The sequence below is a fragment of the Acartia tonsa genome, chromosome 14 (assembly GCF_053477335.1).
Source record: "Acartia tonsa isolate MP-2025a chromosome 14, ASM5347733v1, whole genome shotgun sequence".
NCBI lineage: Eukaryota > Metazoa > Arthropoda > Copepoda > Calanoida > Acartiidae > Acartia > Acartia tonsa.
In genome coordinates, this window is record NC_137273.1 from 9,164,404 (window position 1) to 9,180,770 (window position 16,367).

The 16,367-nt window shown below is 34.1% G+C and overlaps 1 protein-coding gene across 17 annotated transcripts; it reads left to right on the top strand.

Moving 5' to 3' along the window:
• The first annotated feature begins 149 nt into the window (after positions 1 to 149).
• LOC145306676 (myotubularin-related protein 10-A-like) lies at positions 150 to 13,010 on the top strand. 17 transcript variants are annotated; one of them, XR_013875126.1, is made up of 14 exons: positions 150 to 302; positions 553 to 676; positions 1,534 to 1,604; positions 2,577 to 2,631; positions 3,011 to 3,127; positions 3,658 to 3,705; positions 4,980 to 5,038; positions 5,379 to 5,435; positions 5,937 to 5,998; positions 6,579 to 6,670; positions 10,972 to 11,026; positions 11,545 to 12,000; positions 12,128 to 12,203; positions 12,609 to 13,010. XR_013875126.1 is itself a non-coding variant. In XM_080148979.1 (12 exons), coding segments are annotated over exons 1-12 (777 nt in total). In that variant the 5' UTR covers positions 150 to 300; the 3' UTR covers positions 11,580 to 13,010. The 17 variants fall into 17 exon arrangements, 1 of the variants encoding a protein (XP_080005105.1); XR_013875131.1 differs by having other exon boundaries at positions 12,128 to 12,166; positions 12,684 to 13,010; XR_013875133.1 differs by lacking the exon at positions 12,128 to 12,203 and having other exon boundaries at positions 11,545 to 11,809; positions 11,958 to 12,069; positions 12,689 to 13,010.
• Positions 13,011 to 16,367: the final 3,357 nt, after the last annotated feature.

The window sequence follows — 16,367 nt, forward strand, 5'->3', positions numbered from 1 at the left end:
AACCCATACCCAGACTTATTTAAAAAAAAAAAAATAGCCTAAAACCATCTCAGAGCCTATAATAGGCTTCACTGTAAAGAACCATATCGGTTCAGCAGTTAGTGAGATCCTTCGCTACAGACAAAAAAGCTTATTACTTTATATTATAGGATAGAGAACCGAATAGAGAGCAGCACTACTGATGGAAGGACTAGAGGACACTAGCTTCACGTGACTATAATGCATATTTGACACTCAGGATGGTTAGCTTATATAAGTGCTGTGCTCAGAACTGCTACAGATGTCTGTGAAATAATAGGGATGTCATTGTTATTTACGAATAGAATATTGTACCTACTAATAAGGTATCTTAAGGGATAGGACAATTGACAATAATTTGATGTACATCTCCAATTATGAAGAACAAAATTAACCCCAGTGTGGAGATTTAAATTATTAGAAATGAGTTTGGACCCAATTAACCGCTAAATATTTAATCTAAGATTTCTTCTGATTGTTGACTTTTGCTGCTCTGCTTGTGGATAAATAACATTGGCATCACTGACCAGGAAGGGGCGAAACCGCCGTTTTAATTGACTCCGACGGCCGTGGACCCGGCCTATTAGTGGCCTCACTGGTACAAATATTCATGGAACCAGACTTTAGATCTAGAATTGGATTTCAGACCTTAATTCAGGTTAGAGAGCTTATTGGTGATTTTTTCTTGTTTTTTTTCTTATAAATCTTCACTAATAAATTTAGTAATTGTAAATATGGGTCTAGGAGTATGTATGTTTTAAAAGTTAGGGCCTGAATTGTTGTTGCACTTTTGAGGAAGCCTTCCAAGAATTGTTGTGCACACGGTTTTGCCATCACAATTAAACAAAAATTTAGATAGGTGTCAGGGGCGTCCAAGCTTTTTATTTTGGGGGGGGTAAAATTTTTTGAAGGGGGGGGTAATTTGGTTTTGGGGGGGGTAAAATGGCGCGCGAAGCGCGCCGCAAATTTTTTTTACCCCCCCCAAAATTTTTACCCCGGGGGTAAAATTTGCTTGGGGGGGGGTAATTACCCCCCCTGAAATCTGTTGCCAGGGGTAAAATTTGTTTACCCCCCCCAAAATTTACCCCAGGGGTAAAATTTTTGGGGGGGGTAATTTAAATTTGATAAAAAATTTAGTATTAAAAATGCGCGCGAAGCGCGCAAAAATTTTTTTTGTTAGAGACTTTCTATTTTGGGGGGAGTATTTACCCCCCCAAAATCTTTTGGGGTGCCTACGGCACCCCCAAGGTAGGGGTAATTTTTTTTTGGGGGGGGTATTGTTCACAAAATTTTGGGGGTGCCTACGGCACCCCCTAAATCGTTTGGGGGTGCCAAATGGCCCATTACCCCCCCCCCCTTGGACGCCTATGATAGGTGTGTTATTTATTGTCAAGGAGGTGACTTTTTTAACTTGTCACCCCCCTGGTTGTTTTATTTTTTTGAGGGGGTTGGTAACCCTTGTCAAGAAAGGTTAATAAAAAGATTTTTTTGAATTTTAATCTTATAAAATTTTAGAATAACTGGGTGAGTCTTGGTTATCCATTCTCTGCTCATAATCAAATATGTTCTCCTAGCAACTCAAACAGGTTAGTAGCGAAGCTTTTATATTATTTATGGATGTTTGTAAGTCCGTCTAAAAAGGGATATAAACTAAGTTTTTTTTTTAAATCGGGTTTCGATGAATTTTCACAGTAGTTTTCTCCTATTTCTAGCCCCTGCGGGGCCAATTTCATAGTAAATCAAAAATAACCTATAAAAAGCTACTCTGTGAAAATACGACGTTAACTTTCAATTATCCAAAATTTTTAGTTTAAAGTTAGATTTTTTAAACTTATTTTTAATAAAAAATACACTATTCTTAGATAGGTATAAAAACACGTAAAGAAATATAGCAAAAATCTTCAAAATTGTATCTTATTTGACCTTAATACTCCTTAAATGTTTTGGAATTTAAAGATTGTTTAGTGACACTTAAATCTGTTTCTGTAATTTTATTTCTAGCAACTTTTCCAAGAACCCCCACTCCTTGTTATTTCTTATTGAATTTTTGTTTGTCAGCCTCAGCTAACTTAACAACAATTTTATTTAAGACATTGGCTGAAATTCTGCGCGGGGTGATTTAGCGCACCATTAAAATGATTTAAAGATCCAGCTCATGCTAAAACATATGATTATTATATCCTTATAATAAAGTAACAGGATGTTTGTGTGTTTGCGTGTTTGTGTGTTTGTGTGTTTGTCTGTACCGAAGGATCTCGCTAACCGCTGAAACGATCGGGTTCTCCTTAACAGGGTAGCTTCTCATAGGTCCTGAGAAGGTTTATAACTATTTTCTTGGGGTGTGGGACAACCCCAACCCCCCCAAAAAATGAAAAATTCCCCCCCCAAAAAAAAAAAATTTTCGTCCCCCCCAAAAAATTTTTTTTTACTGTTTCTTTTAAAATCTAAAATAAGAAATTGAATTATTATATTCGACTCTCTCCTCCTCAAGTGCCCCTAGAGGCCTCTAGGGGCGTAGCCGCTAGTAATATATAAATTATTTAAACTTTTTATTTTAGCTTAACTCCATTGTTTCTGATTTTTTTGGATTGTGTTCATCAGCTGACTGTTCAGGTTTTATTCTCAAATAAAATATTCTATCCATAAATCAAAATAACAGGATGTCTGTCTGTGTTTGTGTCTGTCATTAGCTTAGGATCACGCTAACCAATATGGTTGCCCTTAACAGAAAAAATCTTATAGGTAAGATGTATACCTTTTTCTGTTGGAAGTGGCTATCTCTACCTTGCCAAGAGAAATCGCCTCTGGAAAAATAATACTCTTGTCCCCCCCCCCCCCGCCCTTAAAAAATCTATTTTCTTTTTAAAACTAAATTGAAAGGGAAAATAAGACGTAAATTTCGTATCTTACTTTGATTGACGATTGGACGCTGAAAACTTCTTCCTAAAAACAGTTCGATGGAAATTGAATTTGAGAATTAATATTTTGTTAGTTCCCCTCTCTGTTTGAGTTCCGTAGTGTTTACCTGATAGATCTGTTGGACACCTCCCTCCTACCCATCTTTGATACATTTATATTTGACTGTGAACATGACCGCCAGCTGGCACACAGGAATGTCTTATTTACAATCAGTATCAAGTTTTAGCACGGCTCTACACCACGTCATAACTAAAGACTCTTAAAATGGTTCCTACTGCTGCTATGTCAGATGCGCGATATTAATATTTAGAGTAGGGGGAATCCCTTGCCCAAAACAGGCCAAACACATTACGATGCACAGTTAGGACTTCTCAGACAAAGGTCGTACAATTAAAGGTTGCCTAATCTATGCGGGTGGCTTAAATCCTCTAACTTCACTAAGCATATGCCTGTGGTGTCCTACCCAGTACCAAATATAACCTAACCTTAACTAAAGTAACAAACAAAGGAACTCCCCCCCCCCTTTTTTATAGAAATTAAGTGGGTGGGTGGGGGGGGGGGGGGGGTGAATTATCAGAGCTCAAAAGGTACTTTGTTGGAAACCAAATATTACCTAAGTTTTAATATTTTTTAAATGAAATATCTTTATTTCTTGAGTTTCCAAAAATTAAATTGAGGACAAATATGTAAAATATTAATATAAAAACGACAAAATAATCTAGAAATCCTGAAACGCCCCTCAGTCCCTCGCCTGCCTGGAATTGGGAGGTAAGATAGATACATAATTCATTGAAAAAAAATTTGCATTAGGTGATAAATTTCCGGGCACACTAAATCACCAAAATTATATAAAAAAAATCTCCCAAATTTTTTACTGTAGATAACCCTTCTATGATTTAAGAAAATCTTTTTGAAATATTTGTAGAAAAATTCTTACAAAATTTATTTGGCGATCGGACTAACCTTAGCCGATTCAATAATACCCACTTCAGACAGAATAATTTTTTGAATAAGGTGGATAAACAAAGAAAGTCCTTGGGGTTAGGGCATATATGTATACCTATAATGTTTAATTTGTGTGGTCCTCTGAAGGACCAACACCTTATCTAAACTTGCTTTGAAATATGTTCTTAAGATAGTTTTTTTAGGGATGGTAATCCGTCTAATTTTTGGACCGGATTCGGATTCTTACAAGAATCTGTCCAAAAATAAAACGAATTCTCCGCGGATTCCGGATTCTTATTTTTGACAGATTCCGGATCCGGATTCTAGCAATATTTTAAAAGACTACAGCGGCCAAAATGACTGTTAAAAATTAAAATATATATTCGGACCAAAAAAAACTCAAGACGCTAATTTTAGCCTCACAATTAAGAATCCAAATCTGCTATTAAAAAACGGATTCCGGATTGGATTCCAAAATTGGGCGGATTCCGGATCCTGGACTCGGATTGCCAACCCTAGTTTTTTTTATGTATAAGATTCTCTTGTCCCTTGGCCAGCCCTTTAAATGGTCCGTTCTGTACTAAAATAGTATAGTGAATAGGGTTGGCAGTCCGTATCAAAATCCGGAATCCGTAATCCGCCCAATATTTGGTCAATTTTGGAATCCGTATCCGGAATCCGTTTTTTAATAGCGGATTCGGATTCTTAATTGTTAGGCTAAAATTAGCGTTTTTAGTTTTTTCTTTCAACTCCCGCTTTTTGAAGGCAAAGATTATCATCATTACATATAAAATCTTTTAAAATCTGGTTCGATTCTCGGAAGTGAATTATAGAGAACACCAAGAACATTAATTTTTAGAACATATGTAGTACTGAATTTTTTAAAAAGCCTTTTAAAATATTGCTAGAATCCAAAATTCGAATCCGGAATCCGCCTTTTTTTGACGGATTCTTGTAAGAATCCGATTCCGGACCAAAAATTTTACGGATTGCCATCCCTAATAGTGAAGGTAAAAATAAATAAGACCATTAGGTATAGATAACACTACTATTATCTTGGTCAATAGAATTAGTAATATTATTTAAATTGTTTCTAGGTTCAATTTTCTAGAAGTCACATAAAATCCTGGACAAACCCTCTTTACAAAATACCAAGGTACAGCTTTTAACAAAGAAAATATTTAGAATTAGATTGCTAGATTTTAGAATAAAAGATAAAATAGGTTATTAAATCCCCAGGGGATTGCACCAGCTAAACTGCTATTTGCAAGAGAAAGTCTCCTTGCAATTCTACTGAAACCATAATTGTGTGTCATTTTAAAAATCATATAAATCAACAGCTGAAATATTTATGTAGCTTGCTTTTTAGGTAATTTGCATTGATATTATGATGCCTGCAAATTGATTTTACTCTTAAATTAATTCTTAAAATCAAATATTAAGAGAGTTTTTTTTTCTGAACTATAAAATCACGACATTGATCTTATTTTTATTAGGAGGCCTGTAAGATTGGGGTCATTGGATCCATCACCCAACAGCCAAATCATGGCCAGGTAAATAAAGCGAACTATCCACGAACGAGAGCAAGTTATTCCAAGAACCTTTCAGCATTGATCCATAGTATTTTTTCAGTGAATATACTAGGTTAATGTTTGATATTTGGTTTAACGACTAAAAAGTTAGGTTTTACCATGGTTTTATATGAAAAAAAAACTTTGAAATGTTAAGCATTTTTGGTGCAATATCGTCAAATGTTTTGATGAGTTCGAACTGTTGTTTAAAATCTTTGACACAAAATAAATATTATTTAGATTAAAAATGTATATTTAGAAAAATGTTCGGTAACTTGTAATTAATTAATTTACTTTTGCAATTTACAGCATTTGATGCTTTTCTGCCGTGTTATTTTATTTTGTCACTCAGCGAAATCTTAACTAACAAACAAAAAAAATCCAATAATTACCTAGGTATTCTATAAATGAAAGGTGAAGATTGATTTTTGTTGATTTTGACAATTTCTTTTATTTCTACACAAAAGTCTACATTTATTTTAGGAATATTCTTCCCAGTGTTCCAGAGAATAAAACTTATCTTCCAGTGGATTATCTAGTCTCAGGTAGATATTAGCGATAGGACAATGGACGATAAATTAATATTCTCCCCAATTGGGATGAACAAAATTAATCCTTTATTATATTATTATTCTGTTGGAGTTTGGGTAATATTTGGTGTTTTACCGTACTCTTTCAGCCGATAGCTACCAAAGACAGAAACCAGTATAAAGATTGAAAAGTGTCATTTGTCCTCTCTTTTTTCTTACAATGATTCTGATTACTTAAGTATTTTCACCCTTAGGTGCAAGGGTGCTAACACTGAAAATTTATCAAAAAAGGCCTTACTATTACAGTTTTTGGATGTTTTAAGCTATATATAGAAACAGACAAAAAGATATCGAATGTAGTTCAAATAACGATATTTCTAACTAGCGACTACGCCCCTTTTTCTTGGGGCTATTTCTCTTGGGAGGGTGGAGGTGTAACCTTACCCCACAAGTTACAAACCTTCCTAGGTCAAAAGGTACATTGTAAATGAGAACCATATCGGTTCAGCAGTTAGAGAAAGCTTCACAGAGACTGATACTATTACAAGATATTTGATTAAGAATAAGCAAGGCTTTTAAAAATATGTATTTGTAGGTTTATCTGTGTGGACGGAGTTATTCCATAGATCTGTCCCTTTCTTCCAGATATCTCCCATCCCTCAGGAGATCCTAGTTAAGAAGCAACGCAAGGAACATAAATCAATAATAGTTTTCATTTTTAGTAGCGATGCAACTACACAACCTATCAATTACCTCAAACAGGGGGAGGCTGCTGTCCATGACACTCTAGTGTCATGTCCAACAACCCAGTATTAGGTTCAGTAACTCCCATCAGACAACTAACTCATTGAATGCACGACCTTTTGTCTGGATGTCCTAACTGTGCATGGTAATGAGTTGCACCTATTTTGGGTCAGGGTATTCCCCTTACTCTAACGTTTGATGTCGCGCACTTGACATAGCAACAGTTGGAACCATTTTAACGTATTCAGTTATGACGCGGTGTTATGCCGAGATTCGAACCTATACTCCACCGCCCCGACGACGAGCGGATGCATTTAAATGTCGGCCCAACCGAATGGCCAACACAGCAATTTCGAATATATATACGTAATTGTTTATAAAAGCTTATTTTGAGAAGGCTTGAATAAAGCGAAATATATTTTCTACAAAGAAGTGTGTTCTTCCATGTGTAGTTAGCTCTAGCCGCGCGTTTTTTGAGATTTACCATCCATCCATAGAGCTCAAGAAGGTTGTCACAGCCTCCTACACAAGAAGAAGCAGAAGTTAGCGATGCTGTCCACCAGATGCTACGCCCATCTGTTTGAGATGAACATCTACATATCAACATACCCAGCGTCCTTGTGAAGTTATCTTGTGACTCCTTCAGCCATGCAGACTTCTGGTAATGATTATATTTCAAAATTCTTAACGATTCCTGGCTTCAGACTGTTGTATAACCAACACTACAAAATTGTCAAGAAATCCAATAATAAATTTGCTACTTGTGAGTTTTTGCGAAATTGCCTTAACAGTGATGTAATCCCAAACACTTTCAAAATACGAAATAAACCGGCAAATTTTGGCTCAAATGAATTCAAACAATTATGGTATGAAGAATCTAAAGAACAATCAAAACGTTGGATACAAAATTCAATTGATGACATGAATGACTGTTGCTTAAAATTGTACAGGGAACAAGATAAATTGAGAGATAAAATGTTATGTTTAGTGACAACTATTGACAAGCTGAACCTACAAGAATTTTTAGTGAAACAAAACCGAAAACTTTTGTGTCAAGCATTAAAAACCAAAAACAATAAGTTAAAACACATAATATCTCTCTCAGAAACTACAGATACGAGCCAACAAAACGTGGACAACACTAGAGTGGGGACCAACAATGTTAGAGTGACAAAAAAGAAGAATAGACCAGGGGCGAGACAAAGAAAATATAAATCAACAATACTTAAAAGATTACAGAAAAAAACACCAGTCAACATTGTGTTTAATTACTCCAGCATTAATTTAAGTGATGCAGCTATTCGAGCTCTGAACAAAGGTCTAAATTTTTGTATCAAACCTCCAAATATAGATATGACAGAAATTTTATCAGATCATTTAAAATTCAGTCGAAGAATGCAATGGGCAGAACAATTCTACACTGATGATGTTGAACCTGAGGACAGTAATTTTATTCCATCAATATTTAAACAGGAGAAAACAAATTTTCCAAATCGTGGTAATGTAGCTAAACCATTACAAACTTTCCGTAATACTGTAGAATCTAATTTACAAAACAGAACTCTGTGGAACAAAAAACACCTCAATCCAAAAATTAGAAATCTACCAGAGGACGAATTTGAGGCCCTCCAGAACCTAGTCAAGCTGCAGAAAGAACACCAGATCATAGTTAAGCCTGCGGACAAGGGCAGTGGTATAGTTGTGGTTAACTATGATGATTATGTAAACAGCTGCAATCAGCACCTTCTTTCTTCTCAACAGCAACCAACTGGGCCACCGCTACCTTACTACAAACCATCATCCGAAAAGGATTTGGATACAATGAAACACCAAATTGTTTCTGTATTAAAAGATGGGCTAAACAACAAATGGATAACAAAATCTGAATTTAATGCCATGAATCCTAGTGACAAAGGCCCAGGCAGGTTCTACCAGATTTTTAAGGTTCATAAGGAACATGAACCTGGCACTATCCCCCCAGGCCGTCCTATTGTTTCTGGTAATGGATCAATTACTGAAAACATATCAAGATTCGTTGATTTTCATGCAAAAAAAGTCATTCATCAAATTCCTGCCTTTATTGAAGATACTCCAGATTTCCTCAGAACACTGAAAGATTTCAATGACTCTGGAAACATTGAAGACACGGACATTCTGGTGACCATGGATGTCTCTGCATTGTATACAAATATTCGCCATGATGATGGAATATCTTGTATGAAATCCGCTCTAGAAAACAGACCAGACAAAACTGTACCAACACTCTTTCTAATTCAACTTCTGCAACTAGTCCTCACATGTAATATATTTGAATTTGACAAATCTCTGTTCCTGCAAGCTTGTGGCACAGCCATGGGCACGGCTTGTGCTCCAAACTATGCAACAATAATGATGCATAGTATAGATGTCAAGATAAAAATTCTAGCAAGGCAAGTGGCAGCTGGCAGAAATCCCCTAATTTTACTGAAAAGATTCTTGGATGACCTGTTTATGATCTGGAGAGGCAGTGTGGAGAATCTACAAATGTTTTTAGAATTGGTCAATACACTCCACCCCACAATTAAATTTACAAGTTCGTTCACCTGTCCTTTCCCTTGTACCTATCCTGCTGGAGTTGAACATGACTGCTTCTGCCACTCAAGCCGATCCATACCTTTCCTGGACACATTAGTTACCATCAAAAACAAAACCTTGGTCACAGATATCTATAAAAAACCTACAGACCGTTGCCAGTACCTGTTGCCAACATCAGCACATCCTGCACACATTACCAAAAATATTCCCTTCAGCTTATGTTACAGACTAGTAAGAATATGTTCTGAAAAAAACACACTAATCCAACGACTAGATGAACTTAAACAACTGCTTCTTTCTAGAAACTACAACCTACAGATAATCAATGGTGCTATTGCCAAGGCTCTAAATATTGATAGAAATGCGGCCCTGGAAAAGAAAGTTAAAGTATCAACCAAGAGAATACCATTTGTTATTACTTTCCATCCAGCTCTACCTTCAATCAGCACAATCCTAAAACAAGGTTGGAAAATAATGGTAAAGGATGAGAGACTGAAAAAGATATTTCCAGAACCACCTTTAGTTGCATATCGTCAGCCTAAACACAGCTCTCTCCGGGAAATATTGGTGAAATCAAAGCTACCTGAACGTGAAAAAAGAAGTGTCAAAGGTATGAAGAGATGTAACCTACCTAACTGTCCCTCCTGCCCTCATGTCCGTGAAGCCAAAGTTGTCTACAGCTCAGCAAATAATTTTAAGGTACCTATTTCTACACCAGTCAGCTGCTCTACTAAAAATCTCGTTTATGTTATAACATGTGATAGGAGAGAATGCAAATACACACAGTATGTAGGAGAAACGGGGAAACAGCTTAAAGAAAGATTCAAACAACATTTAGATTGTGTCAGATCTCAAAATGAAAACTTGAATAAAACTGCAGTTGGGGAACATTTTAATCTTCCTGGACACAGTGTTGCCAACATGAAAGTATCTGTTATAGAAAATTGCAGGCAGGAGTCAGCCATGTACAGAAAATGTCGAGAATCCTTCTTCATCAATAAATTTGAAACAAAGCACCTGGGGCTGAACAGAAAAATTTAAAATTATTGTTATTGTTATATATTTTTGTTAATGAAAGTAAATTTTGCTAATACATGTTGTTTTTTCTTGTAACATAATTTATACCTATTTGACTTGCAAATTGCAATATTTTTTTAAAAATGCTAACCCAACCAAAATTTTAAATATTTTCTTCCTTGTTGTTGTATAAATTCTTACCACTGTTGAAAAGTTTGACCGCCAATTTTCATATGCTAACCCTCCCCCCCCCCCTTCCATTACAATAAATAATTCAGTTGTACATAAACTCTCAAACAATTAGGTACACCATATTTCAAAGTAAAAAGATTTGGATTTTATTTTGTTTTTAAAAATTCTTTTTTTCAAAGTTCTTAATATTTTTAACTTGTTTTTTGTTAAACTTATATTAATTTTAACTAGTATGAAGCTTGTTGTTTTCTTAAGAATTTTTGCAAATATGGTTATTATTTTATAGAATTGAGAAGGCTTGAATAAAGCGAAATATATTTTCTACAAAGAAGTGTGTTCTTCCATGTGTAGTTAGCTCTAGCCGCGCGTTTTTTGAGAAAGCTTATTTTACTTTGGTATACAAACACAGAGAAAAATTGTTGTTTTACCTTTCGAGTAAAAATTTTATTGATTTAATTTTGAAGGCAAGAGAACTAGTTGAGCTAGGGGAGGCGAAACAGCAGTCACAGAATAAAGGCAATTAGACATCATTTTGTAATGCAAATAATATAAGTCTATATGATTTATCACATAAGTAACAGGATTTCTTGCTGTGTGTATGTAAGAAAATGCATTTAATTTACAATAAGCTTCTTTTAATACTTTTTAACTATTTTAATGGCTGGTAAATAAACCGTCTCGAGAGAAACCGCCTCTACAAAAAAACACCCCCCCCCCCCAAAAAAAAAAAATGTCCTTTTTCTTTATAAGTCTAAAATTGAAAGTTGATGGTTAACTTCCTAACCACCCCTACCCCCCAGTACAGATGACTGCAAGCATGTACAAAATTAAGTGATTTTTGTCGGGGATTGCAAATTCATTACTCATTACTTGGCATTTCATATATATACAGTGGCGTGCACAGGATTTTGACAGAAGGGTGTAAATATCGAAGTTGTTGGCAGTACACCTTCCTTTCTTCTTTTCGCGAGTATATATGTATAATATACCTAACTTTTCCCTTAAAAAAGTAAAAGATGTCTAAATTTTTAAAGTTAAAGTGGCGCAGATCACGACTCCAAGACGATAAGAGTTCCAAATTTCAAAAGCTGATCCCATCTGAACAAATAATGTAGTTAGTCAAGTTTAGAAGTATTATATTTATTCTATTTTTGAGACATTTTAAGCATCACCCTTTATTTATAGTAGAAGAAAGGAAAATTACAATAAACAATTTTACAAAAATATTATCGGGTAGTTGAAATTGTATAACAAGAAGAATACTAGTTATTTATCGTAATACTGATCATGCTTGAATGGGTATTACAAATATTCTTTCAATCTTTGATCACATGGCAAATTTTGAAATTTATCTTTCCCCTTCGGAGACGAATAAGATAGAAATTACAATATTTGCCAGATGATCATTACATTGACAGATAATTTGGAAACCCATTCCCGTATGTAGAATGTAGAAATACGATAATAGTTATATATTGTTGCATTGCATCGTATTATAGACATCTTTCCGCTGAAAATAAATTGAAAAATTACAAAACTGTTACTAATATTATGATTTGGTCATTTTATTATTCATAGAAAATTGTCTATAATACGAAACAATACATGATTTTTCAGTATAGCTGAGAACCAGTTCTAATCCAGCGAATATTATCGGTTTCTAAGCCATACTGGAATAGTTATTTCTCGCATCGTATTATAAACTGCTTTCCGCGGATATAGAATGTACAAATATAAGAATAAAACTAGTTTTTTTAGCCCCGAGGTGCCAAAGGCACCGGCTAAATAAACTGGTTTTAATCTTATGATTGTACATTTTTATATTCGTAGAAAGCTGGATATAATACGATGCTAGACATAGTTTTTTCGTATGGATGAGAACCGGTTCCTATCCACCGGATTCGAATGAATACGAGAATAGTTATTTCTCGTATCGTATTATAAACGGCTTTCCGCGGATATAGAATGTACAATTATAAGATTAAAATTTGTTTTTTTAGCCCCTTTTTAGCCGTAGGCACCGGCTAAAAAAACTGGTTTTAATCTTATGATCGTACATTTCTATATTCGTAGAAAGCTGGATATAATACGATGCTAGACATAGTTTTTTCGTATTCATGAGAACTGGTTCCTATCCACCGGATTCAAATGAATACGAGAAAATAAATTAAAGTAAAGTAAAATATTCCCTATCATAAAAACTTAGAAAGGTTTTCAAAAGTTATCTGTGCATTTAGAAATTTAGCTTTAGTTTGTGCCAAATTTATTGAGATACAGGGAGAGGTTAGTGGAAGATAAATTTAAATACTTAAAGCTGATTAAGAGATTGAACATTGTATCCTCTGAATAAAAAGTATAATAATCTTTCATTGGCTTCTCCAAGCAAATATCTTGTAAAATTATTTTTGTAAAACTCGTCAAGACTAATTTAGAACAATTTTTACAATTTAATATTGTTTTAATTTTTAAATATTTCAAAGAAACTTATCAAATTTATAAATTATCTAGCTTTAAAATTGTTGAATATTAAAAAAAAATATTTGTAAATGTTAAAGTAATTAAAACCACCTATTTTATTTGTTGATATAAATTTGTTTTTGGCCTTTTTGCAGCCAAAATTTTTATTATGAACGATTAGAGCACACTTGGTCAGTTTTATAGGTCGGTTGTTCTGTCATGACACGTGACTATTAAAGTAGAAAAGGGAAAATTAGTTTTTTTAAGTGACTAAAAAGATGATTTTATTTTTACCCCCTTCTTATAGACATTAAAAGCTACCAAAGGCATGTTTATTCTTTAGTGTTTACTAACTTATTGTTATCCTAGAGTAAATGAAGTCTAATTCACTATCAAAGGCTTAGCTACTAATGGATAAGATTTTCCTTTTCTTATGTTATTCTTTGTATTTTTTTATTTCAAAAGATAATATGATCTATTTATATTTTATAACTGTTAAAACTTCAAATATTTTAATTGGAGTTTTCAATGAGATATTTTTTATCTGAAAAAGCTATTTTGCCTCCAGTAAAATATTTTAAATGGGAGTTTATTATCTGAAAAAAATTTATTTGCCTCCAGTAAAATATTTTAAATGGAAGCTTTTACGTTAATCAAAATTTATCACTAGGCCAAAATTGATTATTTTTTTCTTTATTAATTTATTGAAATTGGAGCCAAAATAAAGTTTCTTTAGATAAGATATACCTGTATAATTTATATTTCTTGTATGGTTTTAAAGGAAAGTGAATAATAGTTATTTATCGCATCGTATTTTAGACAACTTCCAACGGAGAGTAAAATGAAAAATAACAAAATTGTTTTATTCGTTGAAATTTGTCTATTATACTGTGGTATCCGCCTAGGGTAAATGGCAGACACCAGAGTTCGAATAAAGACTACGGCAGTGTGAACAGACGTGGACACCTATACTATAGAGAAGCTACGCTTCTCTAGCAATCACTAAATAATAAACATAGTCTATTCAGTTGTTTCTTTATTGCAGGTCTAAGGATAACTAAACTTGTACAACATAATATAAATACATATGGATTAGGAATAAAGATAGTTAAAGATAAATCATACAGTAAAACATAGATAATTGCAATGGTTAGGTAGATGGCTATCCCTGTCTGGGGCAGGCAGGATAGCCCATGGAACAGCACAATAGGTAGATAAGCATATAGGGGTTGGGTGGTAGGTCTGGGTACTAAAGAGGGAAGGTTTGATGATTACTTGTGACAACAACAGTCTCTGTGGGGGTGATTCTATCAGGTGAGGGAAGGCTTAGATCCTTTATCCTCAGGGTTGAGGTGGTGCTGATAACTTGGTGGTTGAAGGGGAAGGTTCCGGTGCTTAAGATGGGAGAGGGAGGGGTAACACCCCTCCCTCCATTTGCAGGACAACTGAGAGATGAAATCAATACCGTTATCTGACATATTTCCAGGTGGCTTTACAATTGTAGAATAACAGGATTTAGCTGGGTGCGTAGCATCACTATAATGTCTTGGTTTCTGCATGGTCCAGAGTTGCCGCATACCACAATACAATACGATTAATAATTTTTCATTATGACTGACCACCGGTTTTAATCCAGCGGAAAGCAATCGGTTTCGAAGCTGTACTGGAATAAATATTTCTTACATTTTGACTTATAATTGGTCAACATCTATAAAACCATGAAAATCGTGTCTTTTCTTAACAGTTTAAACTAGATTAATTCCACTGGAAAATAAGCGAATTCTAAAACCGTAAAGAAAATATGATTAGAAATGATAAATAAAGATAAAAAGGGTTCAAAAAACAAAACTAAAAATACTGTGATTGTACACTAATAATATTCATTTGTTGATTATTGTAAAGTTAATACATAACATACATTATAACAAAATATTGATAATAAATATTAATAAATTTACCCAATGTATGTTTCATTATTAGAGTAAAACACTATAGAGGGTTAAGGGATTAAATAACTTTGTGTCCCCAGTCCAAGGACCTTCTACAGACTCTCTATTGAGTATTTGAAAATCAACCAATAGAGTAAGGAATAAAAACACATATCAAAGTAGCAGAAAACAATTTGCTAGCAGACGAAAGAGGTCCTTGGAAAAGGGGGACAGGTAGTTATCTGTATTCATATTTACCATAGATCTCTTGATTTATTGATTTATTTTTGCTAAATTGGACGTATTAACCTATTGGAGCTATGGAGTAGCTCTTAAATACAAAACAACTTTTTTACTTGATTTATTATGATTAAAGATATATTCCAAAGCTGTACACATTTAACTAATATTATTTGATTTTAAGTATTCTTATTTCTGTCATAAAATGTGTAACATATTAAATGTTATCACCCTTAGCAACCTTCCTCCCCCCCACGCAGTCTTTACCCACTCCCCCTTTACCTTTACGATTTCTGTTTAAAATATTTATGGACATTTTATCCCGCAATTATTTTAATCTATTTCTCGGGGGGAAAAATATACGTGGAAATTTTGGTACCAAGATAGAAGTTACGTTATATTGTTATTATTTACGTTTTAATGCCTAAGGCAGTAGTACTAGTACTATTATACACACTAGTAGTTACTAGTGTCAGTGGTGTACAAAAAGCATAGCTAAAGCCTTATTCTACATAGCAAACAACTGTGTACAATTTTTGTACTTTCATTTTATTAGACACGCACTAAAATATTGATAAATATAATGATTTTAAGTTGAAAATAAAGTCATTTTTAAAGTGAAATACTATGTAATAAATTTATTATATATATGTGTATTATGAATATTATGCATACATTTATATAAATGTTTTAGAGAGGGACATTGTAAACTTTAAGTTCAAGATATGTATAAGGGGGGAGGCGGATGTGCCACTTTTTGAAACCAAAACTAAAAGTCAAAGGATTTCAACTAAAAAAAAGAGTTACAGGTCTGAGATTTTGCATGGCAGTTGCTTTAGAGGGTTACAATATGGAACAGTGAATAAACGGCGGCGCAACCGCCGAAAACTGCCGAGAAATTGCAAAAAAAAATCGGCGGGAAACGGCGGTTTTCGGCGGTTGCGCCGCCGTTTTTTCACAGTTCCATATTGTACCCCTATAAAGCAACTGCCATGCAAAATCTCAGACCTGTAACTCTTTTTTTTAGTTGAGTTCCTTTGTTGACTATAGTTTTGGTTTCAAAAAGTGGCACATCCGCCTCCCCCCTTTCTATTAAAAGCTGTGTTTAAAATAGTAAATAAACATTTTTATATAAAAATCACCATAGATTTAATGCTTTCCTTTTGCAAATATAATTTTTTTGCACTATATGGGAACAATTTTATATATTTTGTAAAGCTGACGTTATTTAA

Bases quoted from the DNA above. Each gene is read 5' to 3' on its own strand.
- LOC145306676 (XM_080148979.1), top strand. The intron at 3,706-4,979 runs GTAAGATAGATA...AATTGTTTCTAG, and splicing joins CGCCTGCCTGGAATTGGGAG to GTTCAATTTTCTAGAAGTCA. The intron at 5,436-5,936 runs GTAAATAAAGCG...CATTTATTTTAG, and splicing joins AACAGCCAAATCATGGCCAG to GAATATTCTTCCCAGTGTTC.